The sequence below is a fragment of the Peromyscus californicus genome, unplaced genomic scaffold (genome assembly GCF_007827085.1).
Source record: "Peromyscus californicus insignis strain IS unplaced genomic scaffold, ASM782708v3 Scaffold_3__1_contigs__length_106647218, whole genome shotgun sequence".
In the NCBI taxonomy this organism is placed as follows: domain Eukaryota; kingdom Metazoa; phylum Chordata; class Mammalia; order Rodentia; family Cricetidae; genus Peromyscus; species Peromyscus californicus.
The window spans coordinates 1,165,504-1,190,721 of NW_026294551.1; the positions used below are offsets into that span (position 1 = coordinate 1,165,504).

Consider the following 25,218-nt stretch of genomic DNA (forward strand, 5'->3'; position numbering starts at 1 on the left):
GGACCTCCCAGTTCTCTCAGGGAGCTCACATTTGACTGGTGGCAACTCTTGGGTGGTTTCTATGAAAATCTTGTTTATGGCTCGTGCAGAAGTTTGGCTGATAACAGACCATTGTCTGGTAGTGAGTTGCCACTTTAGCCTGCTCTCTTTTCTACTCCCATGGGAACCAAGGAGAAATGTCTGGGCCTGTTGGGGGGATAGAGAGCTAATGATACCTTGAGAGATGACCACCCTAACTGAAATCTCTGTGCTTTCCAGAAAGCAGAGAATGTGTAATGTGAGCCTCACTGCCAAGCAGCCTCCTTTTGCAGCACGAACCACTATGGGATTCAGTCTCACCATTGCTTCTCTGTTTGTAGATAAGTCGTATTGAATACATTCATTCGAAGAATTTTATCCACCGAGATGTGAAGCCAGATAACTTCCTCATGGGGCTGGGAAAGAAAGGCAACCTGGTCTACATCATTGACTTTGGTCTGGCCAAGAAGTACCGGGACGCCCGCACTCACCAGCATATCCCCTATCGAGAGAACAAGAACCTCACAGGGACGGCACGCTATGCCTCCATCAACACGCACCTTGGCATTGGTGAGCCCTGACATAGGGTGCAACTCTTGACTTAATGTATCTTTAGTATGTCCATCCTTATAAGGCTTAGGGAAAGTCCAACTTATTTAGCAGCCTGGGGTTATGAGCCAGTTTGGTGATGGAGGCTGTCAGCCAGCCTTTATAGCAGACAAGCAGATGTGCACAGCTGCTGGAGGGTGCAGTGGGGTAGGCAGAAATGGCTTCTCTAGCAGTTCTCCAAGATGTTGATGTGGCTCTCCTGAAGTGTTAGGGAGGTTCTTTAACAACATGTAAGGGACAACTGCTGGTGACATAATTCTGCAAGTATATTTTTCTGTTATTTTTGAAGTTTTATTTCCATTTTCTTGTTTGCCAGGTGTTGCTTTTATACATACACAGACATACATGCCTTCCTTGACATAGTTCCCTTTTCTTTCCAGAACAATCTCGAAGAGATGACTTGGAGTCTCTGGGGTACGTGCTGATGTACTTCAACCTGGGCTCTCTCCCCTGGCAGGGGCTGAAGGCTGCCACCAAGAGGCAGAAGTATGAGAGGATCAGTGAGAAGAAGATGTCCACTCCCATTGAAGTGCTGTGCAAGGGCTATCCTTGTGAGTCCCCTCATACTTGTACTGCAGCCACCCTCCCCCGTATTAACTAGACACTTGTGTGGAAAGCCTTTGGCTGTGCTGTCAGACCTGCTTCCTTCTGTTAGAAGAGTTGTATGAAAGAGGCACTTTTCATATATGAAGGTGGCAGTTGGACCTGGTTTGTTTTTCTTTTCCGTCCCTGAGCGCTTTTGTTTGAAAGGTGTTCTGTGAGGCCCCAGTGAGACTGGAATGAAGCAAGACTGAGCCTTGAGAGGTGACTTACATGGATAGGGAAGGAGGAAAATAGTGGGAGACCTAACTGCTCCTTAAACTGACTACCCTTTACCGCTATTCCACCTCCCAGAGCCATTTCCCAGGGAACTTTCCTATTTGGTAAGATTGCTCCTGGGATAAAAATGCCCTGGATAACTGAATTTTGCTCTCTAGTGTTGACCTTCTGGGAAGTGTGGAGGGTGCTAGATATGGAACCCAAGGCCTCACACATGGTATACAAGCTGTGTGACCTTTCTACCACTGAACTGTATACCTCCAGGTTCTATATGTTGAATTTTTTTCCCCCAAGCAGTCTCCCAAGGCCTGATTTCTTAAGTAATATGACTAGTTTTCAGATTTCATCTTTGATATCTTTGTTATTTGGTGCTGTGGAAGGTGAACTGGGTGAATGGATACCAGTCTGGGCCACTTAGCTAGTATTGAGTTTCTTGGTTTTTTTTTGTTTTTTTTTCAGCTGAATTTGCCACATACCTGAATTTCTGCCGTTCCTTACGTTTTGATGACAAACCTGACTACTCCTACCTGAGACAGCTCTTCAGAAATTTGTTCCATCGCCAGGGCTTCTCTTACGACTATGTGTTCGACTGGAACATGCTCAAATTTGTAAGTGATATTGCTAGAGCATTGGATGACAGCATCCTGGTCCTCAGAAGGCTGGGATGGGTTTTTTATGTAAAGCTCTGCTGTCTGTGCAATGCACAATGGTAAGGCACGGTAGAAAGCTAAGCACACCTGGTGGAACTTAGGCCTAGAGACCAATTTGCCTCTGGGTTCAGAGTCCTGAGAGGGAAGATGATGAGTGAGGCAAAAACCTCTGTAGTGTTTGGGGATGGAGAGATGGCACAGAGGTCAAGAGCACTCGCTGCTTTTGCAGAAGACCTGGGTTCAGTTTTTAGGGTCATCTGTAACTCCATTTCTAGGGGATCCAATTCCCCTTTATGCCCTCTTCTGGCCTCTGTGGGTACTGCATGCACATGGTTCATTTACTTACATGCAGACAAAACACACAAAATAATAAAGACCTCTGGCATTTGTGGATATGTATAATATGAAGCCCGGTAAGCTGTAGTGAAGGTCTGCATGCAGTCAGCTGCTTATGGATTGGTAAGTCTTCCTTAGTTGAAAGACCTGCCTGCGTCCTCCCTTCTTACTTCCCTTCCCTCCCCTCTCCTCTTTTCTCTTTTTCCTGAATTTTTAGGGAGTAAAGCTACTTCTGAGCCTGGTGCTCTTAGGGTCAGAAGAGGACGTCAGATCCCCTGAAACTGGAGTTAGAAGCTACTGTAAGCTTCAGTGTGGGTTCTGGGAACTAAACCTGGTCCTCCTCAAGAGCAGCAAGTGCTCTTAATCACTGAACCATTGCTCCAACCTTGAGTTTTATTTTTTGAAGTTTGTTGTTGCCTAGGCTAGTCTTGAACCCCTAGGCTTAAGCTACCCTCATGCTTTGACTTTCCAGGTGCTGTGGGTACTGCTGCCCCCATGCCCACCTTAAAGATTATTCTATTATAATTTCCATTACCAATTTTCAGAGCTTTGTGGATTCAGCTGCCTGTGGTGGCGTGGCATAATAGTCTGGGCTGGTAGGAAGCCTGGTGGTCTCCTTAAGCCCTGCCTCTCTCCCTGTCATCCAGCACTCCTTACCCCATCTCCAATCGAGTGTACATCTCATAGGCCTCAGAAGAGCCTCTAGGGTCAAGTGCCTGGTATTCAGTCTGAATTTGCTCCTGTAATCATTCAGATATTGCTGCTACAATTCAAGGCTTTGTGAAATTCTCATTGAAAATTCATTCTTGGGCTGGGCATGGTAGCTCGCACCTTTAAGCATTTATGAGGGAAAAAGCAGGCAGGTCTCTTGAGTTTGAGGCCTGTCTAGAATACATAGTTCCAAGCCAGCCAGGGCTACAAAGTGAGACAACATAGAGTAAGCAGACAAACAAGAATAAAGTAAAAACAAATTTATTCTTTGAGCCAAGCATGGTTGTGTACCTTTGTAATTAATTCCAGTGCTTGGGAGGCTGGTGATTAGCTTGAGGCCAGCCTTGGGCTACAGAGCAAGACCCTGTCTCAGACAATCAAGACATTTCGTAATTTGAACTTGAAATTGGAACCTTTATAGGTAATGTATCTAGTCGAAGCAGTGGCAAGAACTGCTTCTTTGGGGTGCATACCAGGAACCTTGTCAGCTGCACTATGTCCCACCTCATGTGGGGGGCACTGCACTGTGAACTAGTGCCAGAGGGAGACTTTTATCCTAATCTTTCCTCCTCAGGGTGCCAGCCGAGCTGCAGATGATGCTGAGCGGGAACGCCGGGACCGAGAGGAACGATTAAGACACTCCCGGAATCCAGCCACCCGTGGCCTCCCTTCTACAGCTTCCGGCCGTCTGCGGGGAACCCAAGAAGTGGCTCCCCCAACGCCCCTTACCCCTACCTCACACACGGGTAAGCATACCTCTTAGCATGCTCCACCAGACTGGGGCCTCTTGTTTCATGTTTGACGATTTTCTGACCACCCCAGTTGGTGGCCTCACAAGAATTTTGGGCCAATCAGTTGAGAGTTGTGTCCCCATTTCAGTCATTCCTCATTCTGAAGAGTAATAGGGCTGGGGCACAGCCCATGATATCACCTTTAGAAATGTCGTGGTGACACATACCTTTAACCCCAAAACTTGGGAAGCAGAAGCAAGGTGGCTTTCTGTGAATTTAAAGCCAGCTTAGTCTGCATAGTGAGATCTTGTCTCAAAGAAAAGAAAGGAATGTTCCTCTCACAAGACTTGGTCTAAAGATTGAGTTCTCTGAAATTTGTTGCTAGTGTTGGCTGTTTCCTGTATAAAGTTTTGCTCTCATGGAGCTGTAGAGACGGCTCAGTGGTTAAGAGCACTGTCTGGTCTTCTACGGGACTTGGGTTCATTTCCCAGTACCCACATGACGGCTTTTACGCTGTCTGTAATTCTAGTTCCAGGGGAACCAACACCATCTTCTGGTCTCCTTGGGCACTGCATGCACATGGTACACAGACATGGGTAGGCAAAATACACACACATATAAAATAAGTTTTTAAAAAGTTTTGCTGTGCTGGGTGTGGTGGAGCACACCTTTAATCCCAGCACTTGTGAGGCAGAGGCAGGCGGATCTCTTGAGTTCGAGGTCAGCCTGGTCTACAAAGCAAGTTTCTGGACAGCCAGGAATGTTAGAGAAACTGTGTCTCAAAAAAAAAAATTTTTTTTTTCTCTCAGAGATTTTCTCAAACCTTTGACTACTCAGGTCTGACGTGTATTGCTAAGTGTTGAGGTCTTGGAATGCATTCCTACTACCAGCAGGGGTCTTGGGGTTGCTGAGCATTTGAGTTGTGTGTGTAGCCCTGAGCCAGTTAGTTAATAAGTTCAGGTTCTGCTCTGAAAAGGTCCACTGAGAGCCTATGTATTTGGCTAGGGCCATTAGCCTCTGCTGTGCCGGTAGGCTCATGAGAGTTTATTTAGATTATTATGTGTGTGGGGCAGGGGGCTGCCTGCATTTGTGTCTGTGCACTGCATGTGTACCTAGTGCCCATGAAGGTCAGAAGAAGGCATCAGATCTGGAACTGGAGTTGTGGGTGGTTGTAAGCTGCCATGTGGGTACTGGAGACCAAACTGGGTCCTCTGTAAGAGCAAGTACCTTGACCACTGAGCTCTCTGTCCAGCTTCAGCTAGTGAGGTGTTCAAGAGCCAAGGGTACTCAGTAATGGTTCCTCTTCGTCTCCTCTAGCCAACACCTCTCCTAGGCCCGTCTCTGGCATGGAACGAGAACGGAAAGTGAGCATGCGACTGCACCGTGGGGCACCAGTCAACGTCTCCTCATCTGATCTCACGGGCCGACAAGATACCTCTCGCATGTCCACCTCACAGGTATGCATGTAGAACTCACTGAGGCCTGGATGTGCCATACCCCGGTGTGGGGATGCATGTCCTTGTCACTGATTACAGACACTGGTTCTCTCCCTTACCTTAAGGACTGACTTTACAGATTCATAGTCAGGAGTGGGGTAACACTTGTGAAGATTGTATTTCCTTCCTTCCCCTACTTTTTTCCTCATTTTTGAGGATGTTTAGCTAGGCTTCTAATTCTTGGTTGGAGCTTGTGACTAGCTGGGTTTCTCTCTTTCTTTCCTCCTTTCTTTCTTTCTTGTTTTAGGATTTATTCATTTAATGTACTTCAGAGTTTTGCCTGCATGTATATCTATATGAGGGTCAGAATCCCTGGAACTGGAGTTACAGACAGTTGTGAATTGCCGTGTGGGTGCTGGGAATTGAACCCGGGTCCTTTGGAAGAACAGCCAGTGCTCTCAACAACTTGAGCCATCTCTACAGCCCCGACTAACTGGGTTCCTAAAGGGTTTATTTCCTGATTAGGACTGTAATGGGCTGTGAACTATGTGTAAAGCTTTTTCACTTCTACTCAGTTTCAAAGGACAACCCTATCCCTGCCCCGCCATCCTTCCCACCAGGCGAGACACCGTATGCCTGCTTGCTCACACCTCTTGTTTGGGAGAGGTCTGTTGTAGACACACCCAGCTTTTTACAACTCCACCTCTGTTTGCTAGTGAGAATCTCCTTAGCACAACACCATGGAAGGCAGTGGCTGCATAAGAAGGGTCCCTGTGAGGGATCCTGAGCGGTAGCATCCTTGGAGGTGTCATCTTCTGTCACCCTGTCTCTAATGAGGGAGGTGCTCAGGGAAGGCAGGGTAGTTTGGACTAGTTTCCAGGCCCTCTCTCATAGCTGCTCCCTCACCCGCACCCAAGTCCTCCATGCTGTGCTTTTGCTGCTGTGTGCATTTAAAACTCTTCATTCAACAGACTAGAGTCACTTCTACATTAGGTTCCTTTTTCTGAAGTAAGTATTTTAGAGTCTCCCACTTACAGGGGGTAGGGTCCAAGTTGAATTTGAGGAGGCTCTTACCAGCCAGTGCCACTGTTGTCCAAGAGCTTGTTTTTAAAGCATACTTGCACCCAGCTCTGGGACTTGGTTGTATGGCAACATCTCTCTGGCTTACTGTGGGATCTAGTATGGTGTTTGAGTGGGTAAGGACTGAACATGTGTTGAGTCAGTGTGAGATCCCTGGGGCTTCCTGGGCTCAGGCCACACCTAGGACTGGTCTGACAGAAATCAAGACTGTTGAAATGTGTTCCTGTGCATTTCTGATTTGCCAGAAATGGCTGGTTTTGTATAATTTTCTCCTGAAAAGACAACAAATGTAGGGAGCTTGACAAGGGATAACTTAAATTGTGAACCTTGAGTTTTGACATCATGAGGAGATTGAGTCCCTTGATGTATACACTCTAAGCTCAGCTCCCTCCTGGAAGACTTGACAGTTTTTGTTTTTGTTTTTTTTTCCACACAAACCATTGTGATCACATTAGGAAGTGGTCAGTTTTGCCTGTTCATCTACACCCCATGATGTGGTGGACCCTGGCTGGGTTTGGACATTTTCGTGCCAGCGGCTGGGCAGAGACTAAGGAAGGGATGGCAAGGGTGGTCTTTTTGTTTTGTTTTGTTTTAGTTCAATACAAAAAGAACCATCTGATAGTTAGTGATACAGGAGGGAAATGGAAGAGTCAGGAAGTTCTATGGATACCAAGAAGACACAGGGTACTGCCCAGCTGCTGCTGCTTCTTGCCAAGGCTGTGACTGCCTTGGCCTTAAGGTGACAAGAGAATAGCATTTTCCTCCACATGGTTAACTTGGGCCTCTGAATCAGTCTCTGGTTGCTTGGTCTTTCTTGTTTGTGCATGGAGAACTGTTAGCAGGCTTGAACATAGCTGGGAGGCTCCCTTCCTAGAGTTCCTTAGTTTTTCCTTTGGCTACCTTGGGGGTTTTCTAGAGATTGCCTATATTATGATTGTCTCCAAATGCTCATTTGTCTTCACAGCTGCACCTTTGGGGGAATTTTGCTGAACTAAGAGGCAGCTGTCCTTCAGAGCATCCCTTTCATTGCAGAGTACCACCAGCATCAGTGTGTTGTGCTTTGTAAGATGTGCATCCCTCTCCACTCTTTCTAGGCCCTCAGCCAAGCACCTCCCTTGAGGTTTGAAAATTAAAGACTAGTGGGGTTCCTCTAGGCTTGGCAGGCCAGTAGTAACTTCCCCCTTGAGAGTTGGGGTTCAGGTAGGAGTGGTGACATCTACTTACTTAGTACAATGAACTAGAGAATACCGTGCATGTATAAGCCCTTGTTGCAACAGCACGTATCTTTTGCTGAGCTTCCTTTATCTACTACTGGGTGCTGGTTTTCTAATAGCTGTGCATCCTATGGGTTAGAATGTGATACCCACAAGTCCTTACACCCAGTTAAAGCCAGTCCTTAGAAGCATCCTCTGCCCTTGTCCACTTCTGATGATGATAAGGCATGGTACAGGTCACTGGGATGGACTCTTCTCTGCAGGACCTCAGCCTCACTCAGGCTTTGACCACAAGCAGCTGCTTCTTCCTTGGCATCTTTCCTTCTCTGAAGGGCACTTGCATTAGGCATGTCTTACGGGGAGACCATGTTCTCGTGTTTCCTGATATCTGTGAGTTTGCTCTCATTAGACAAAAGAACATAGGCTTTGCAGGGCATCTAATCATTGGATCTCTATTATTTGTTTTTCCTTTGTTGAAAAGAAAGGTCTCCTGTCTAGCACAGTTCAAAATGTGCCACTTATTGCTTTTGATACCTCACTTAATCCACACCTGCCCTAAATTAAGATCATAAGATCATCCTGGTGCTTTCATTAGGAGGAAGTATGTCCCATGGGTGTATCCTGGGAGGTGCTATCCCTTCCACCTGCTGCGTAGTGCTATCAAACCGATTTGTAGGGCTTCCTCAGCCCCGCCGTTTATCTAGAGCACAAAGTTAGGAGGGTTCTGCTGGAATAGCAATGGCCACTTTTATCAAGGGTCATGAGAGACTGATGAGTTCATGCACTATGTGGAGAGACTTGCCATTAGCTGGAGTCCCCAAAGTGTCTGTTGCTGTCTTGACCTGGTGAAGACAGGGGCCACATCAAGATTCAGGCTCAACACAGGCAGCCAGGGGACCAGGATCTCATGTGCTGGTCTGGCCAGCAGGACACTTACCAACAGCTGTCTTTTCCCCACCTCAGAATAGCATTCCTTTCGAACACCACGGCAAGTAGCTGCTCGTCTCCATCGGAAGGCAGCACTGGGTGAGTGTGCTCATGGTGGGGCTCTGCAGGTAGCAGGTGCCAGGCAAGGTGGGAACAACTCCCCACCCGTCGTCTGGGCTCACTGGTGGGCTGGGCTTGCATGCCAAGTGCTGGAGGTAGAGTGAGGCTTCTTCTGCTTGTTTTTCTTCATGTGTGGGATATGGAGTAGCTGTGGTGAGCTGCCCAATCTGGGGGGTTAGTGGCATCCTTAGAATCTCTGGACCAAGTGGCCTTAGGGAATCATCCTGCTGTACCTTTGTCCTCTTGCCTCCCTGTGATTGCATTCGGTATGCTGGAACTGCCCTCAGGCCTGGCTGGCTCTGGGCAGATGTGCTGGCACATGTGTCTGTTGTACTCGGCTGAGTGGTGCCATGCTTGGTGTTGGGCTTTCTTGAGCTCTTGCTACATGCAGACTCCCGGTGGTCTATGCCCGTCCTGGCTTTTTCAGTCATTCCTCTTCCACTCTCTCATTTATCTCTGTCCTCATTTTGTGTTTCTTTCCAAACTCGGTACCTGCCCAGCCATCTTGTCCATGCAGCTGTTGTCTGTATTAATCCAGCCACAGCCACCTGCTACCCTGCCATCAGTGCATGGCTGGGTGACCACGCTGAGCTCCTTTCTTGTTGGCCACATGGCACTTGGTGATCCTTCCATCAGAGGCTTGAGCTTTGGTGGGGTTGTGCTGCTGGGCGATCTGCTCTATTTAATAAATGTGCACCTTGGAAATGTGCTGATAAGAATTGCTTTTCCTGTCTTCCCTAAGGATATGCCTGTTTCAAAGCTCCAAGTTCTTTCCAGGAAGGGAGGCTGGGAGCAAGTGTCACTGCTCCACTCAGATCTACAGGAGCACAGCTCTGCAGTTTCCTTGCTTGCATGCCTCCTCTTCCCCATCTTCCTGTCCTGTGTTCTGCTCAACACCTGTCCTGGCTACAGAGGCCTTTCTGTGCGGCCAGGGGTGAAGGTGTTTATAGTGAAGCCAGTTGGCAGTGTGTCCCTTCCCTCCCAGGCTCTATTGTGTTATGTGCGCCCAAACGCCTGGTTGGCCTGTTCCTCTGGCCTCATGCTGACCTTGTCCTGTGCTTTGGCTCCGACAGATTCCCGGTCGGGTGGCTTCCAGTGGTCTTCAGTCTGTCGTGCACCGATGAGAACTCTCCTTTTTGCTGTGAAGGGCAGACAATGCATGGCTGATCTACTCTGTTACCAATGGCTTTACTAGTGACACGCCCCCCGGTCTAAACCCGAAATGTTAACGCCGGGAGCTCTCCAGGCCACTCACCCAGCGATGCTCATGGGGAATCAAAACACAAACTAAATGGACAGGCTCCAAGAGCTGCCATCGCCAGGGGCTGCCACCGTGGCCCCATGTGAGCTCAGTTATCATGGGGCTGGAATGAAGAGCAGAGGCTGGGAGACCATTGCAGAGAGAACCCGACTCCCTGTGAAGAGCCTCTCAGCTCCCACCAGTGGTGGCGGACCTGCACTCCCTGACGATCCCACCGCAGCTACCAGTCTTCTACTTGGTTAAGACAGTTTTGTATCATTTTGCTAAAAATTACTGGCTTAAATCTGTGTAAAGAATTCTGTCTTTTTATTGTTTCTTTCTTGTCTGTTTTTGCGGTCTTAAACAAAAAAGATGTTGACCTTAAAGAATCCTGAGACATGCTGGCTTGGAGCTTCTGTGTAAAATGGAAGCAGGCAAGAGAGGGGCACATGTGAGTGTCAAGGATGTGTGTTTTGTTTGTTTTGTTTTCTTGTGTTGTGCTGTTCACTTTGGAAAGGAAATACTCATCAGTTGTGTGTGCGTGTGTGTCTTGTGGGCTCCCATCAGCCTAATTTGGGCATCTTGCTTACCCTTCCCCACTATAAACTGATATGCCTGTAATCATCAGAGCAGGTAGTGCAACTGCCATGGAGCGAGGGTGTGCCAGGTATATTCTCAGCAAGGCACTATAGCATGATGTTCTTCCCAAAGGAGGCAAGAAGGAAGTCAAAACTCTGAAGAACTCACATGCAGAGGCCTTGAGATCCCTATAGGCTGCTGGAGCGTTCCAAGATTCAAAGCTGAGCTTGTGTTTCTGGTTTCTGGGGAGAGGATTGATGTTTTGGTAGTGTTGGTTGCCTCTATGCCTTTGAACTTGGGAAGTTGCTGAACAGACTGAGTACTCCCATGCAGATGCCACTTAGGTCTATCGCCTCCTCTCTGCTCAGAGCCCAGGGAGCAGGCTGTCCTAGACACCATGGTTTGCCCAGAGGGACCAGTGGCCAAAGGGAATCAACCCTGAAGTGCCAAGAAGCAGGTGACTGCCTACCACACACTTCGTGACCTTCAACTGGACACATCAGCGGGCTGGGCTGCTCTGCCGCTGGCGGTTAGGATGCCAACATGCTCTTTCCCACCATGTGCACCGGATATGAAGAGACAGCAGGACCTGAGCTCCCCAGTTGAGAAATGGGATGCAGTACATGTATGGGGTCCATCTCTTATTTCTTCCTGTCAACCTGTGGAGAGTTATGCTGGGTACTAAACTGGCCACCATAGCTTCTCCTTTCTTCCAAGAGTTCCCTGGTACTTGAGTACTGGCCTGGGGTGAGGGGTGGGTCACACTGCTGGTGTATGGTAGCATCCCAGAATGTGGCTGTAGTTGTGCCAACCAGCCATCTGAGCCTGTGGGTGCTTCTTTCTGAGTCCTGAGCTGGTTCCTCTGCAAGCATTTTAGGGTGCAGGGACTCGACTAGGTGGGACTGTGTGTCTGGGAGTGCAGAGGGAGGTTGGGAGGGTTGGGCAAGGTTGAGATTTTTGTTGCAAATTCTTTTATCATCAGAGTTGGGCCTCCTCTCTTCATTGGCTGGCCTGCCTGGCAAGTGTTCTTTGTAGATACCTGTGGTGCCGGAGGGGTGTCAGGGTGGCCTTGAGACTGATCCTGGTTCAGCCTGGCCCTGTTGGGTTGCGCTGAGATTAGGCCGTTGGAGGTCCTCCATGGCGTGACTCTGACGGTTCTTGCCTAACATTTAATCCCATCATCACTCGCAGGAAGCGTAGTTAGAATGTGTGTATCAACCTGTGTCTTGGTGACCAGTCTCTGAGCTGTGCGTTTGTACTACCACTGTATTTGTGTACTTTAACAATTGTGTAAATAATAAATTCATAATGACTTCTACCTTTCCTCCCTCCCCCTTGTGTGGTCTTTCTTTCAGCAGCTGAGTTTTCAGTATGTAAGCCATATGGAAGTAAACTTGGTGTGGGTGCTGGCTCTGAGATTAAGACAGTCTCTTTCTGTAGCCCAGGCTGTCCTGGAACTGATTCTTCTGCCTCAACCTTCTGACTGTTGGTATTAAAGAGCCAGTAAAACTAACTTGTTCAGGATGATAGTCCTACTTGTCCTTTCCCAGCCTATAAGTACTGGAAAACTAGTTGGAGTAGGTGCCAAAAAGATGGCTCCCACTTGGGTTCTGGGGTGTGTGGGTGGATATTCTCATGAGTTTACTTAGGGATGTTGTGATGGTTCTGTGAGCCCTTCTCCACTCACCTTATAAGCACCTTTTGAGATAGAAGCCCCTAACCTACATAACCCTCTGTGCTAGTGCCTTAGATTTTCACCTCGCTAGGGAGCGGAGCTGAGGTGGGTGTGTCCCACTGTTCCTGGCATGCACAGGGAGAAGGCATCTGTGTACACATGAATTTTCTACAGCAGCACCCTTTTGAGGGACAGGGAAAAGCTATCAGGTTGCTGGAACTAGGTCTGTTCGTGTTGTGGAGACCTGTCCTCTTGGGAATTCTTTTTTGTTGTTTTTTTTAAGACGGGGCTTCTCTGTGTAGCTTTTGGAGCCTGTCCTGGACCTCACTCTGTAGACCAGGCTGGCCTGGAATTTAGAGATCCGCCTGTCTCTGCCTCTGCCTCCCAAGTGCTGAGATTACAGGTGCCACCACCACCTGGCCTCTTGGGAATTCTTATCTGTCCCACATCCTAATGAGCTTGGCACTGGCTCAGTTGTAGCAGTCAAGTGCTGGCAGGATCTATGGCCAAAACCCACTTAGTTCCCTGTGTGTGGCAGGTGTGGACATGCTAGAGAGGGAAACTCCCACAATGATGCCTGAGTTCTTGCCCCTCTAACCCCACCCTCAGCTTGCCAGTCTCTTCCAAGATACTCTTCAGCCGTCCTGCCTGTACTTTGAGCATCCCAAGTGGGCTTCTGGCTTGCTTGGTGGATTCCAGAAGGGACTGTTGCTCCACTGTCCCACATTAGCTACGACAATGGTTCTCAACCTATGTATGGGTCATGACCCCTTTGACATCCCTCTTATCTCCAAAAATATTTGCATTGCAATTCATAATAGCAAAATTACAGTTATGAAGTAGCAATGAAAAATAATTTTATGGTTGGGGATCACTACAAAATAGGAACTGTATTAAAGGGTCATGGCATTATGAAGGTTGAGAACCACTGAAATAGGAGATGAAATTAGTGCCAGCTTTGCCTATATTGGCACCTCCCTGAGTCGAGAGCTCCCTTCTGTTGCAGCCAGGCAAAGTACAGGTCCTATAAGCAATCCACTGTTAGGTGCTACTTTTCACCTCTCCTGTAAAGGTGCTTGTGCTAGAGGTGAAAGGAACTGGTCTTGGAACCAGAGTCTGGGTGAACTGCACATCCAAGAGGCCATTGTCTACACTGGAGACTGGGTGATCCCACGAACAGCCATGCATCTGGGCAGCTGCCTTCAGAAGCCCACCCTGAATTCCTCAGATGGTGTAGAATCACTAGCCCGTAGGCTGTTACTTGTCATTCACATACTTAGCTCTATGTGTTCTCTGCCAAGAGTACAGGGTTTGGGGAGACAGACCCAGTAGGTTCGGCAGTAGTAGCCCATAAGCCTAGCTCATTTGCTCAGACTCTGATTTGGGGATGATGAGATATCTCTTTCCCTGGACCTTTGCAGGCCCAGTTATAGGTGAGTCTGGATAGACAGGCCTCTCCATTGTCACTCAGGCTTGGGTCTTCAGAGGATACTGAATATCCTTGGTACTCCATTCAGCCCCTACAGGGCAGTCTATTCAGTGTGCCCTCTGATGTGTCCCCAGCTGCTGCCAGAGCATTCACAGTCCCTCCTTAGGCCTTTTTGGCTTCACGAGTCATCTCTTTGGGATGGTTACCACTCTAGGTGTTCCAGCAGCCATACTTTGAGGACAGGGAGTTTGCTTTTGTCCAGTTGAAACCACCTGCTCATTACAGGGCACAGAGGCTGCCACCATGGGGTGCAAGTGGGGTCCCACCAGCACATACAGGCTTGAGAGGGGTCTCAGGGCCACCCAGCATCTCCCTTATAAAGACTGCAGCCCACTATGGATCTGTGCCCTATGGAAGGGGTAGGATGACCTGGTGCTCTCACCCAGGGTGATGCAGCTTAGTGAGGGTAAGAGCTGGTTTGGGGTGTAAGGGGTTGGGAAATAAATCATAGTCTGATCAGTGCAGATGATAGTTCTGGGAAAAGGCCCTTCCTGTGCCTTCCCCACCAAGAGCTGCTCTCAGGCAATGATTCCATCAGTATAATTGCTGCAGCTAGGCCTAGGAGTAGAGGAAGCAGGCCTGAAGGCTCTTGCGGGTCCTGCGGAGTGAGGCTGGCTGAGGTGGGCAGAGCAGGCTATGTCCCCCGAGGCCCAGTGTCTCTGTGTCAGAATGCTACCCACTCCCACCACTTTGTCTCTTTTCCCTCTAGTTTCTAGGGGCAGCTAATGCCACAGTTGGGACTTGGCCTGTCTCTAAGTCTGAGGTCCTTGCCATTCCCACTTGCTCTGGTGAGGTTGGCAAATGAGACTCCAGGATGCATGTGACCACAGCTGCCACCAGCACTGCCCACCAGCTGACTTACTAAAGGGAACAAAAGGACCAGATGGGAGAGGCACCCCAGAATCTTGAGACTGGGTCAGAGCTGCAAGCCCTTGGCCTCCTCATGGAGCTGAGCAGAGCCAGACTTACCAGGGAGTATGGGAGGCTGGTACCAGATATGAGCACTGCCTCCTTTTCCTTGCAGAGGAGCAGGGACGTGTCATCTCTCCGGCTGCATGCGGCCCGCCAAGGTGCCCGCTGCCGTCCCCAGCGCCCACGACGTACCACCTACTGAGACGGCCCCAGCGGCCTCTGACCGGGCTTCCAGCCACGCAGGCCGCCACTGGCCACAGGGCAGGTGGGTGCGAGGTGCCCAGGGCAAACCCGAGTGCTGAGCATGGGCTGGACAGAGGACGGGGAACAGGATCAGCAGGTGCTGACTACATAAGAGAAATTTACCAGCCCTCCAGAGGGGTGAATAAACGGAAGGCAGGAAACTTACGTTGGAAGCCCACAGACAGTGAACAGAGCTTATGCTGTATCTCAGCTCAGTCTCCTCACCCCTGGGGGTTCCCATGGCCTCCCAGTGCCACCCTGGCACCCCTCTCCCTCCCTTGATATTCCCCTCTCCCCTTTTCTTCCTGCTATATGAACGCTGTGGCTGCTGAACAAACCCTAGGGGCAGCAGAGAAGGTTACAGCAGGCAGAACTGGGAGAGCTAATGAAGATCAGAACCACTTTTTAAGAATCAGCAGTTTGTTATTTAACAAAGGTGGGACTCAGGGTGAACAGACCACTGCCCAGAACCAGACAGCTCCTGGAGACAGGCCCTCTGGTGCTCCTCTACACACAGGACTGTTTCTACCTTCTCAGGTAGAAGGAGCGCTTTGTCCCCTAGACAAGAGGGATGATTGGCAATGTAGGAGACCAGGGCAGAGATGGGGTGGATGGTGGGGCCAGGGAGGACCCTGCAGGCAGCACCCACCTGCCAGCCCGTCCCAGCCCTGCCCTCTGATTAAAGTCGTGTTGTCTCCTAAGTGTGGGTTTCTAGGTCCTTGGCCACAGTGGGGGGCGGGGAGGCACAGGCTGCTGGGGCTCAGCAGGCTGGGGCCCTGGTCTGCCGGCTGGTAACTGTGCGGCTTCCTTGGCTTCACCGCAGATCCACTTTGGAATGACACGGTTCCCACCCCGCCACCTCTCCCCGCAAAACACTGACCCGCTGACCAGGCAGCCAGAGCTGAGCAGATGGCCCCGCCTCAGCTGGTCCTGTTTGTGAAATAAATATGAGCGTTGCCAGTCTCTGGACCTCTTCCCTGCTCCCTGCCCGCCCGGCCAGGCCGCTCACACGCTGGTTTCCGGGGTATGAACCACCTCCCCATTTTTCTCAGGCTGTCCCTTCAGGAAGTGCTCCACCTCCCTCGAGTCCACCCTCGAGTCCACAGGGGGCTTGTGGAGCTTCTCCTCTTCTGAGGCCACCTCCTCAGGCTGGGTCACCTCGGGCCTCTTCCTGATGCAGAAGAAGTTGCCCAACAGCAGCACAAGGGAGGAGGTGAGCACCTCGGCCCCCGCCAGGATGAACACATACTTGTAAACTTTCGTGGCATCCAGCAGCTTGCCTGCAAAGAAGACCCAGGTCACTAGAAGCTCCTGGGAGTACCCTGCTTCCACCCTGGGCCAGGGCTTCATCTCCTGGCATTGAGGAAATGCCTCACACATGCAGTCCCCGTCTGCCTTGAACTCCATCCCCAGCAGCATCTGCCCAGCCCTCTCCAGCCCATGAGAGCAAAGGCTGAATCAAAAAGGATGGATAGAAGTGGCCTTGAAGGTTTGCACTCATGGGGCATATATCTTCCCTTCCCAGTCACAGACCCCTAGAAAGAAACATGGCTTAGCAAGGCCCTGTGTACCTAGTAACTGAGGACCCCCAAGACCATTCTTGGAGAAAGAAGGAGCCAGAGGCTATAAGGGGATCAGAAAGGACCGTGGAGTAAGAGAACTCAGTCCAGGATAGCTAGGCCGCCCTCTCCAGCTAAAACCATTCTCAATTTCAATGGAGTGTTTTTGGCTGGCCTTCAGGAAGTAAAAGTAAAAAGTTTATGCCTGTCTTGGCTCAGAGCCAGCACTTACTGCTGACATCTACTGGCCTCAGATCCTATCCATTTCCAGTCTCCTAAAGCAGGTATGAAAGGAAGGGGGTGTAGGTAGCCCCTCTTCAGGGAGGCCAGACCTTGCCCTGTTCTGGTGTCCCAGCAGCACTCACCTCCTGATGGGGGTCCAATGAGCACAGCCACAGCCTCTAACAGCAACACGAGACCGATGGCACTGGAGAACTTCTGAGTGCCTACGATAGCCATAAGCACCTCAAACTGTAGAGCCCCTACCATGCCATATGAGATGCCAAAGAAGATGCAGAAGACCACCAGGCCACCATAGTCACTGGCTGTGGAGCCTGTCAGGTCGGTGAAGCCATTGAAGAACATGGCAAAGCTGAAGAGGTAGACAGAGTAGGGCCGCACCTTCTTGAGCCCCGTTATGAAGCCAGCTGTGGGCCTGGCAAAGATGTCAATAAAGCCCAGGATGGTGAGAAGGAAGGCGGCCTTCGTGTCAGGCACACCCAGATCCTTAGCATAGCTCACCACAAATACTGGGGGCACAAAGAGCCCCAGCACCATGATGGAAGCAGCCACTGCATAGATGAGGAAGCCACGGTCTCGGAAGACACTCAAATCCAAAAGATGCTTTGATGGCCGCTGGGGTGCATGGGGCCCAGTCCCTCCACTCGCCTTGGGTGCCACTAGTGGCCTCATGAGCGCAGCACACACGCAGCAGTTGAGCAGCAGGCCCCCCAGGATGAGGAAGCCACCTCGCCAGCCATAGTAGTCCTGTAGTAGCTGCCCCAGTGGAGACAGTGCACAAAGGAACACTGGACTGCCTGCTGCTGCCAGCCCATTGGCTAGAGGGCGTCGTTTGTTGAAGTATCGGTTGAGCATGATGAGGGAGGGCTGGAAGTTGAGAGCCAGACCCAGGCCTGTAAGAGAGGACAGTGTAAGACCTCAAACCCAGACTTCAAGTAAGGCAATGGGGAACCCTGTGACCAAGCCTGCAAAGAAGGCAGTATGAAACCCCAGGCCCAGATCTCCAAGGAGAGCAGAGTTAAACCCCATGGCCAGGACTTGCAGGGAAGGCAGCTTTAGCCCTTGTGACTCAGATTTCTAAGCAAGGCAGCTTAGACCCCTGTGTCTCCCACACCTTCATCCATACCCCAGCTTCCCTGAGCGCAGTCCATTGCAAATAGTGGTGAGCATCTAATGGGTCTCAAAGTACAGAGCCTCAGACACTGGCCACGCATCTCGTCAGACTTAGGGATGGGAGGGAAGGGCACAGCCAAGAATCCCAACAGTACTCAACTTTCCTCCAAACTCAGATCATGGGCAGAAGGTCTGCAGGTCCCACCCAACTCACCAGTGATGACCCCTGTGGTGAGGTAGATCTGAATGATGCTTCTGCAGAAAGATGCGGCCACCATTCCCAGGGATGCAAAGAGGCCACCCACAAGCATGACAGGCCGGCAGCCAAAACGGTTCACACACACACTGCAGAATGGCCCTGTGTAGAGAAGGTAGCTGAGGGAGGGGCCAGGCATCTGGCTTGTCTCTGCCCCATCCCTGCCCACCAGAATAGGTAAGACCCTCAATTATCCGGTGTGCTAGGCACTGTGGGCTAGGTTCTTAGTGCAAGGTGACTGGTGGACACTGGGCAGAGCCCAGCTCCTCACATGACCTAAGCAGGTCAGCAGGCATCAACCTCTTTGAAGGAACCACTTGTGACGCCTCACCACTGGGAGGAGCCTGCACGCTTAGACAGGGACCGAGACACTTTGCCCTTCAGAGAACCAATACCTTTCTGGCAAGATCACCCACTCAAGGTTTTACCCCATTCCTCTGTGCTCCCTTGGATACCTGTGAACCCCACCTCACCTGTGCCATAGAGCATAGCCAGCAGGATGGAGGAGATCCAAGCCGTGTCGCTATAGCCAATCCCAAACTCATGCATGAGCTCCTTGAAAAAAACGCTGACTGCTTTGGGGAAGGCATAAGAGAAACCCGTGATGATGAAACAGCCGAAGAGGACGGCCCAGCCCCAGCCGCCATCAGGGGCCTTGACTCCGGTGGGACCATCGTCCACCACGGCTCCTCCCATAGCCAGGAGGGCTGGTTTCACCTTGCCCTGAGAGAAAAGAAACAGAGCTGACTCAGGTTGCCAGGGTGATCATCTCAGCCACAGCCCAGCAGAGGAGGGTGGGGACAGAAACAGGCAAGACACCTGGAGAGTCATTCCTACAGCAGCTTAGCCTGGGGCAGCCTGCTGTCACTACCCCAGGGCTCCCGCCCCTGGCTACCCTTAACTGGTACTTTGGGGAGCTGTCTGTTCCCACACAGGTGGCTATAAAGTACAATGACTTTTTCGGGCTTGGCCAGGATTCACATCACCTCCTGGGAAGAACAGACCCAAGCAATCAGCCTGGCTGGTGTTTTCTGCACTTGCACTGGCCAGAGGCTGTGCTGCACGTGATCCCGGCAGCAGCCTGTGCTTCCCACCCTTTGGGGCACACTCTCGAGTCCTCCCCCAGAATGTCTGGGGTGGGTGCCCAGCACTTTGCCCAGCTCTAAATGTAAATGAGGTCAGCCCTGCCCTGTTCTGCCCCTGAGGAGCTGGGCTGCACTCTTTGCCCACTCTGGATTCCACTTTCTGACTGACTGGGAGGACATGGGTCTGGAGCAGAGGCAGAGGAAACACAGGCTATGGTATCTGAGGGCGCTGCCTACTTCTCCTGGGTAGAGTTTAGTAGTTGTAACTCTGCCTAGAATCACCCATGGCAGTGCCTTTTGGGAGAGGCTGAAGATCCTGGTGGATTCTAGAAAGGCCTCAGTCATGGCTGCAGCTCATAATTAATCTATTGGAACAGGGGCAGATCTTCTGGCCCTAGCTGCTAAAGTTAGCAGGAAGTGTCCCATACCCCACCCCCAACCAGTGCTAACTTCCCTTTTCATGCATTTCAGGGGCAAGTCCGAAAGCTAGGACCAGGTTTTTGTTTGGGTATTGACCCCCAGTCAGTATCCCCTAATCCCAGAGGTTGCTCAGCCTCACCCCCCATCTCACCAAGAATTGAGCTGCAGCGGGGGGGCAGCCTCTGACCTGAGTATTCAGTCCAGTCTCCACAAATGCTGTGCTGCCAAACAGTACTCTGGGGAGAAAATCAAACCATGATGTTGTTTAAGGGCAACTGGCACTGGGATGTAAACCCCTGACCAGGAGAGCTACCTTGGTTGCTCACCCTGGAAGGGCTGGGCATGTATCTGTAGGCTCCAGCCCTGCCCCTTTGCTGGCTTCTTCCTGTGAGCAGAGTCCTGTGGTTGGGGCACAGACATGCTAAACTAGACTGTGTCCTGGGAAGCCCAAATGTGGTGTGACTCCACCCAGGTTTTCCTAAGGTTCAGAGACAACACACAGCTCTGCTGGGAACACACACCTACCTTCGAAGGCTTCACCCTGCTTCTGACCATCTGGCCATGGCCCAGCCTGAGACCCTCCCCACTCATACCCAAAGGAGAAGTATTTTATGCCAGTGAGGACATGCTCAGTGGGAGCCCCAGGTTCCAGGCACCTCTTATCCATTAGCCCTGGGTTTAAAAGACCCTTAAGATTATTTAAAAGGGAAACTAAAAGCTGGAGTGGGGGAGTGCATTTTAGGGATATACCATTTAGAGATGAAACCAAAGACAGAAAACTGAGGATGACCCCAGGCCCAAAATTTAAGGGTTAGTCCAGGAGAGAATGGGAGGGGTGGCCAACCGGGGTTCCTGCTTGTTCAGATTGTGGCTTTACAAAAGTTTACCTCTTTTGTTTCTTTATTTGTGTGTGTGTGTGGAGACACTATCTCACTATGTAGCCCTAGTTGGCTTGGAGCTCTGTGTATCACTGGATGGCCTCAAACTCCTTTGCCTCTAACTCTTGAGTCCTAGGATTACCGGCATGCATCACCATGCCCAGCCTTCTGCTGCACTTTTTAAAATAAAGCCAGAGTGGGCAAGGTGGCTCAGTGGGTAAAGGCACCTGCCCCTGAGGCTGACAGCGTGGGTTCAATCCCCATGACCTACATGATGAAGAGAACTGACTCCTACAGGCCCTCCTGACCTCCATAAACAATGACACACACACACATAGGCACACAGATGCCTGTGCCCCAACCACCCCCCCCCAGTGTTCAAAAAATAAAATAAAATCCAATTTCCATGCAAAGCCAAGAGGAGAGCATGCCCAGAACCAGCCGTGAGCACTAACCTAACTCTGGGCCCCCGAGGTCCCCCACAGAGGATGAGAGCTCCCAGGCCTGAGCATCTGAGCTGTATCAGGCATGTCCAGCACTTATCAAGGTACTAACAGGTATTCCAGCCTTTTGAAGTTTCTCCACCTTTGCTTATTTCTTATAAAGGTTGGGCCCTCACTGGAGCTCTCAGAATTCAAGAAAGACAGAAATGAGGACATAACTACCGGCTGTAGATGATGGGCCCTCTGAACTGGGGTCTTGAAGGGCAAGCAAGGTCTGAAGGGTACATGTTCTGGAACTTTTCAGGCCCATGCTGCCGTATAAGACTAATAATACAGGGAAGGCCCCCTTCAGTGCCAAGAAGATGATGGCACCAAGACAGGAAGCTCTCCACCAAGCCTAGCACCAGCGTTGTCCTTACCCACTGTGGTGCTAACTACCCTAAGGGAGCCTCGCCAGTGCCCACCCCAGCCTGTCTCCAGAGACCCTGGAGAGGGAGACTTCTCAGGGAGATCCAATTTCCCAACCAGGGGTGGAGTTTAAGCCTGCTGTTTAGGCTGCTTTTTGTCACCCAGGCCTCAACACACCCAGTAGAGAAAAAGGCTAGGATTCCCAGCCTGCCTTGAGAATGAGATCCACAGGGTAACAGCATGGATGGGCCAAAATGCAGGCTTCCCTGTCTATATCCACAGGGGCCCCCACCTCCAACAGCATATCCATGGGCACACCCTAGCTGTCTGGCCTTTCAGTGACATTTACCCTCCCAGGGAAGCATGTGAAGCAGCCCAGAAATAACTCAGCCTCCAGGTCACAGAAAACTGATCTGGGGGTGGGGGCTGGGTCAGGAAAGCCTGCAGGGTGCTCCCGAAAGCTGTTCCCTAGAGGCCCTTGAAAGGCCTAACAACCAGTGAGTGTTGCCTATGGCAGAGGTACATGGGAGTCCCTTGTAACATCCTTTTGCATTCAAGGGTCTGGACTATCAGTCCAAGGAAGGCAGACCAGGTGCCCACAGTGGTCCAGGCCCTGAGTTCTGGTCTCTCTGGTCTATTCAGGTGCCCCTTAAGTGCCCGTCATCAGAGGAGGGACCAGGCTTGGCCCTGCCTTTGTGGTCTAAGTAGGTGGCAGGAACTAAGGCAACTACCTTCCTTGGGTTACATTCCAGATCCCCAAAAAACAAGCAACTAGTTGAGGCTAGCCCCCAATACCTGGGTAGCAGGGGCAAGAGGCTGTTGAAAGGCCTCCTTCCCTCCCTCCCTTCCCCTGTCATTGTACAAACAGGTATAACAGCGTGCCTCTCCTTTCTGAGCCCTCAGCCCTGAGCCCACCAGTATGTAAAGGTATGCCATGGAAAAGCCTCTAGGGGCTTTTTCTGCCAGGCATGGTGCGGCAGAGGTTGGGCCACAGCGGTTGCCTGGCCCTCCACCCCGTCCCTCCACCCCGTCCCTCCACCCTGTCCCTCCTGGCCCGCCCAGCCTCCAGGGCAAGTTGTCCTGTCAGCTCACATCAACTTTGCAGGGACCAGCAGGGTAGAAATACTCTTGTTTGCCAAAATAGACACTGTTGCCCAGAGCCAACCACCACCCCGCCTCAGGCCTGAGATCCCTGCGGGGCTGTCGTAGGACACTTGGGCTCAGAGTCCCACACCTTGTGAGGAACCTTCAAGGCTTGACTGTCACAAAAATGGGGCAGTCCTGGGGACCTTCTCCATCTTGCTGTGGGAGCCCCTTCTCTGCAAGGTTAGGGTTCGTGAGTGGGACCCTCTCTGAGCCACTTTCCCACAAAGTTCCACCTAGGCCTGCTGGGCACTGCACTGGCTACTCCCTCACAAGGCCATGCGTGGAACCCTCAATTCCCGTGCAGTCTTCCTTCCTGAAGCCAGGATCCAAGGCTAAAGGGAGGCTCAGAAGTCATAAGCGCCCCCCAACTCCCATCACTGGCAAGGAGGTAGGTCTGGAGGTGGCAGAAGTATGGGTGGGGGTGGGGCTTGGGTTAGAGGCGGCAACCGACAGGACCGCCTCACTCCATCTGCCGCCTCACTCCATCTGCCGACTGGATGTAAAGGTCCAGCAGACCTGGGCGGGGCTCAGCGGGTCGGGCTAGGGTCGGGAAGGGAAGGAAGCTCCACCCAAGCGGCCTCGGGACGTGGGGGACGTGACCGCGCCAAGGGAGGAGCCGCCGCCCGTATTGCCTGGAGTAGGCGGTCCTTCTCCGCTCCTTTCGTACTCGCAGAGCGCGGCGCCACATGCCCTAAGGGGCCCTACAATTCACCCACAGATTGGCTTTCGAGGCGGGCCATTTCCCTCTGCCCTTCGCAGAAGCGAGCCGGGGCGCTCGGCCGAGCCTCTCAGATGCTGACCGATGAACTGCAGGTCTCGCAGCTAGTTCATAAGTGGTTTCCATTCCACTGATGGAAACTGAGGCGGGAGGCCTACTCATGCCACTAGGACTGTCTCCATTCCTGCCCTGCCCCTGTGCCAGTGCCCAGTGCCAAGTGGACCAAGGCCTGATCCAGAGGCGTCTCCAATTGCTAAGCACCACCACCCAGAAGGTCCGACTTGGAGCCCCAAGGTGCCCCTGCACTTGGGCCCTCACCAGGCCCCACTTCCTGGCCAGTTCACTGCAGAACTGGCCCTAGAGTCAGTAATCCCGGCACACTGGCATACTAAGGGTCCCACAAACTGACCCCTTCTATATCACTCCCGATGGCTGTAAGTTCAACAATGCTTTCTCCTTGCTCCCCCTCCAAATTTAGGCTTCCAGGCAGTGAGTACTAGATCGTTTATATGGGAAGCAGGCCCTGCCCCAAGGTCACTGGTGGTGTGGGCAAGTCCATCTTGGAACCAAACCAATGGTTGTTCAAGGCCTTGCGAATACCACAAAGTCCGTGTTCAAGAAGGATCCACAGATACCTAGGTAGTACCCCCAGTGCCCCTTGTGGGGTAGACTCATCATTTGCACACCATCCTAGCTGTGCATTAGTCACTGCCCATCCTGAGGGAGTCCCAACATTTTCGGGACTGTCCTCATTTTCAGCACAGACGGACCCAGCACCCACTGGACACCAGCCAACTTTTGGGCCTGTGGAATGAAGCTGAGGGCCCTGGGAGAAAGCCTCCTGCCACCAACAGAATCCACCCCCGGCTTTGGACAAGCTACTGGGCCGTGTTGTATGGGGGAGCCAGCCTGTCCGCCTGGACATGCAGCCCTGTACGTCGGGTCCTGCTGCCCCCTTACCTGTCGCCCAGATTCCAAGAACCATCAGTGGCAGAGTTAACGGTTTCCCTTGCAGTTAAAGCTGCCTGTTGACTGGACCAGCATCCAGGTAAACCACTTCTCAGGAAAAAACAAACAAACAAACAAAAAACCTAGACTGTGCACCTGGTTTTCCCAAGGAATGAGGATAGGGCAAACCTATCCCATTATGGAGGGAAACCACACTTTCATGTGCCTAGTTTGGGCTAATAGTAGTGGCTGGGTGAGGGTTAGTAAGATGTAATGAGGAGATGGGAGGAAGAGACCCGAGGGCATTCCTCCCCCAACCATTCCGAAGCGCACGTGCTCCTCTCTCACTGGGCGGACTGCTGATGCCCGCTGGAGATTCAGGGTTCCAAGAAGTCTATAGCATTCCCACCAAATATAGCCCAGGTTCTCCAGTCGCCTGGCCACCCTCCAACCCTCTTGGGCCGAGCTATTTATACTCCGGACGTTTGGTCGCTCAGAGCGGCTGCCTCCTGGATGAAGCCCAGCCCCCGAGGGCTGTCGGATGGATAGGCTTCTGCGAAGGTAGGGAGGCAGGATGCGAGCACGCAATTGGCTGCTCCGGGCCATTTGGTGGAGACGCAGTGGTGAGAGGGTTCTCCAAGTCAGGAGAGACCCGGGGCTGGAGAACTAGGAGAGGAGATGACCGGGAACCAAGAGCTCCAGGCCTGGATCCGGCACCTGAGGAACGAGGGCCCAACCCCTGGGCCACTGGAGGGTCCCTGCCTCGCTCCACGCGCCAAGCATCCCGCCGCGCCTACCTGCCACCGCCACCGCCAGCCGCAGCGTCCGCCTCTGTCCGCCTGGGCTGCTCGGCGCCGAGCCGGGGGCGACTTTAAGTGCTCTCATCCCTCGCGCGGCACGTCCCCCGCGCACGTCACCGCTGCCTGGCGCCGCCCCTGTCCTCCCCGCCGGACCCCTCGCTGCTGCCGGAGGGGGCGCCCAGCTGCTGCGCCCCGACGGCTCGGTCACTGCCGTTCTCCGCTTACCAGGGAGCCCGGGCCTGAACCCGTTCTATAGGTGGCCCGGGCGCGGACCCCACCCAACACGGACCTTCTCACTGGTCTCTTCCGCGCTCTCAGACCCAGGTTGACCGCCTCGCCTCCCCTAGGTACCCCTTTCTGCCCCTCCATTTATCCCTTTCCAAGGCTGTGGGGTCCTTCTATGATTCTGGCAAGA

The 25,218-nt window shown here is 51.9% G+C and overlaps 2 protein-coding genes across 6 annotated transcripts in view; one reads left to right on the plus strand and one right to left on the minus strand.

The window, feature by feature from the left end:
- Nucleotides 1–15,752, plus strand: part of Csnk1d (casein kinase 1 delta) — a 37,789-nt gene extending 22,037 nt beyond the window's left edge. The window contains exons 4-10 of one of the 4 annotated variants that reach the window (XR_008222201.1): nucleotides 360–588; nucleotides 1,008–1,178; nucleotides 1,906–2,054; nucleotides 3,718–3,889; nucleotides 5,192–5,331; nucleotides 14,659–14,811; nucleotides 15,613–15,752. Coding sequence is in view for 3 of the 4 variants with exons in the window: in XM_052756165.1 (XP_052612125.1) it covers nucleotides 360–588; nucleotides 1,008–1,178; nucleotides 1,906–2,054; nucleotides 3,718–3,889; nucleotides 5,192–5,331; nucleotides 14,659–14,748 (951 nt within the window). In the remaining variant the exon portion in view is untranslated. Of the gene's footprint in view, nucleotides 1–359; nucleotides 589–1,007; nucleotides 1,179–1,905; nucleotides 2,055–3,717; nucleotides 3,890–5,191; nucleotides 5,332–8,567; nucleotides 8,631–9,724; nucleotides 11,795–14,658 lie in introns of those variants that run through there. The other 3 variants (XM_052756167.1, XM_052756165.1, XM_052756166.1) reach the window with 3 other exon arrangements.
- A 33-nt stretch (nucleotides 15,753–15,785) lies between these two features.
- Slc16a3 (solute carrier family 16 member 3) lies at nucleotides 15,786–24,918 on the minus strand. Of its 2 annotated transcripts, none has more exons than XM_052756164.1 (6): nucleotides 24,801–24,918; nucleotides 19,650–19,698; nucleotides 18,431–18,680; nucleotides 17,916–18,059; nucleotides 16,714–17,481; nucleotides 15,786–16,069 (listed from the first exon to the last, which is right to left on the minus strand). In XM_052756164.1, exons 3-6 carry the CDS (start codon nucleotides 18,651–18,653, stop codon nucleotides 15,795–15,797), a joined length of 1,410 nt encoding a protein of 469 aa, XP_052612124.1. In that variant the 5' UTR covers nucleotides 18,654–18,680; nucleotides 19,650–19,698; nucleotides 24,801–24,918; the 3' UTR covers nucleotides 15,786–15,794. The 2 variants fall into 2 exon arrangements, with proteins under 2 accessions (XP_052612124.1, XP_052612123.1); XM_052756163.1 differs by having other exon boundaries at nucleotides 19,614–19,698.
- Between the last annotated feature and the right edge of the window lie 300 nt (nucleotides 24,919–25,218).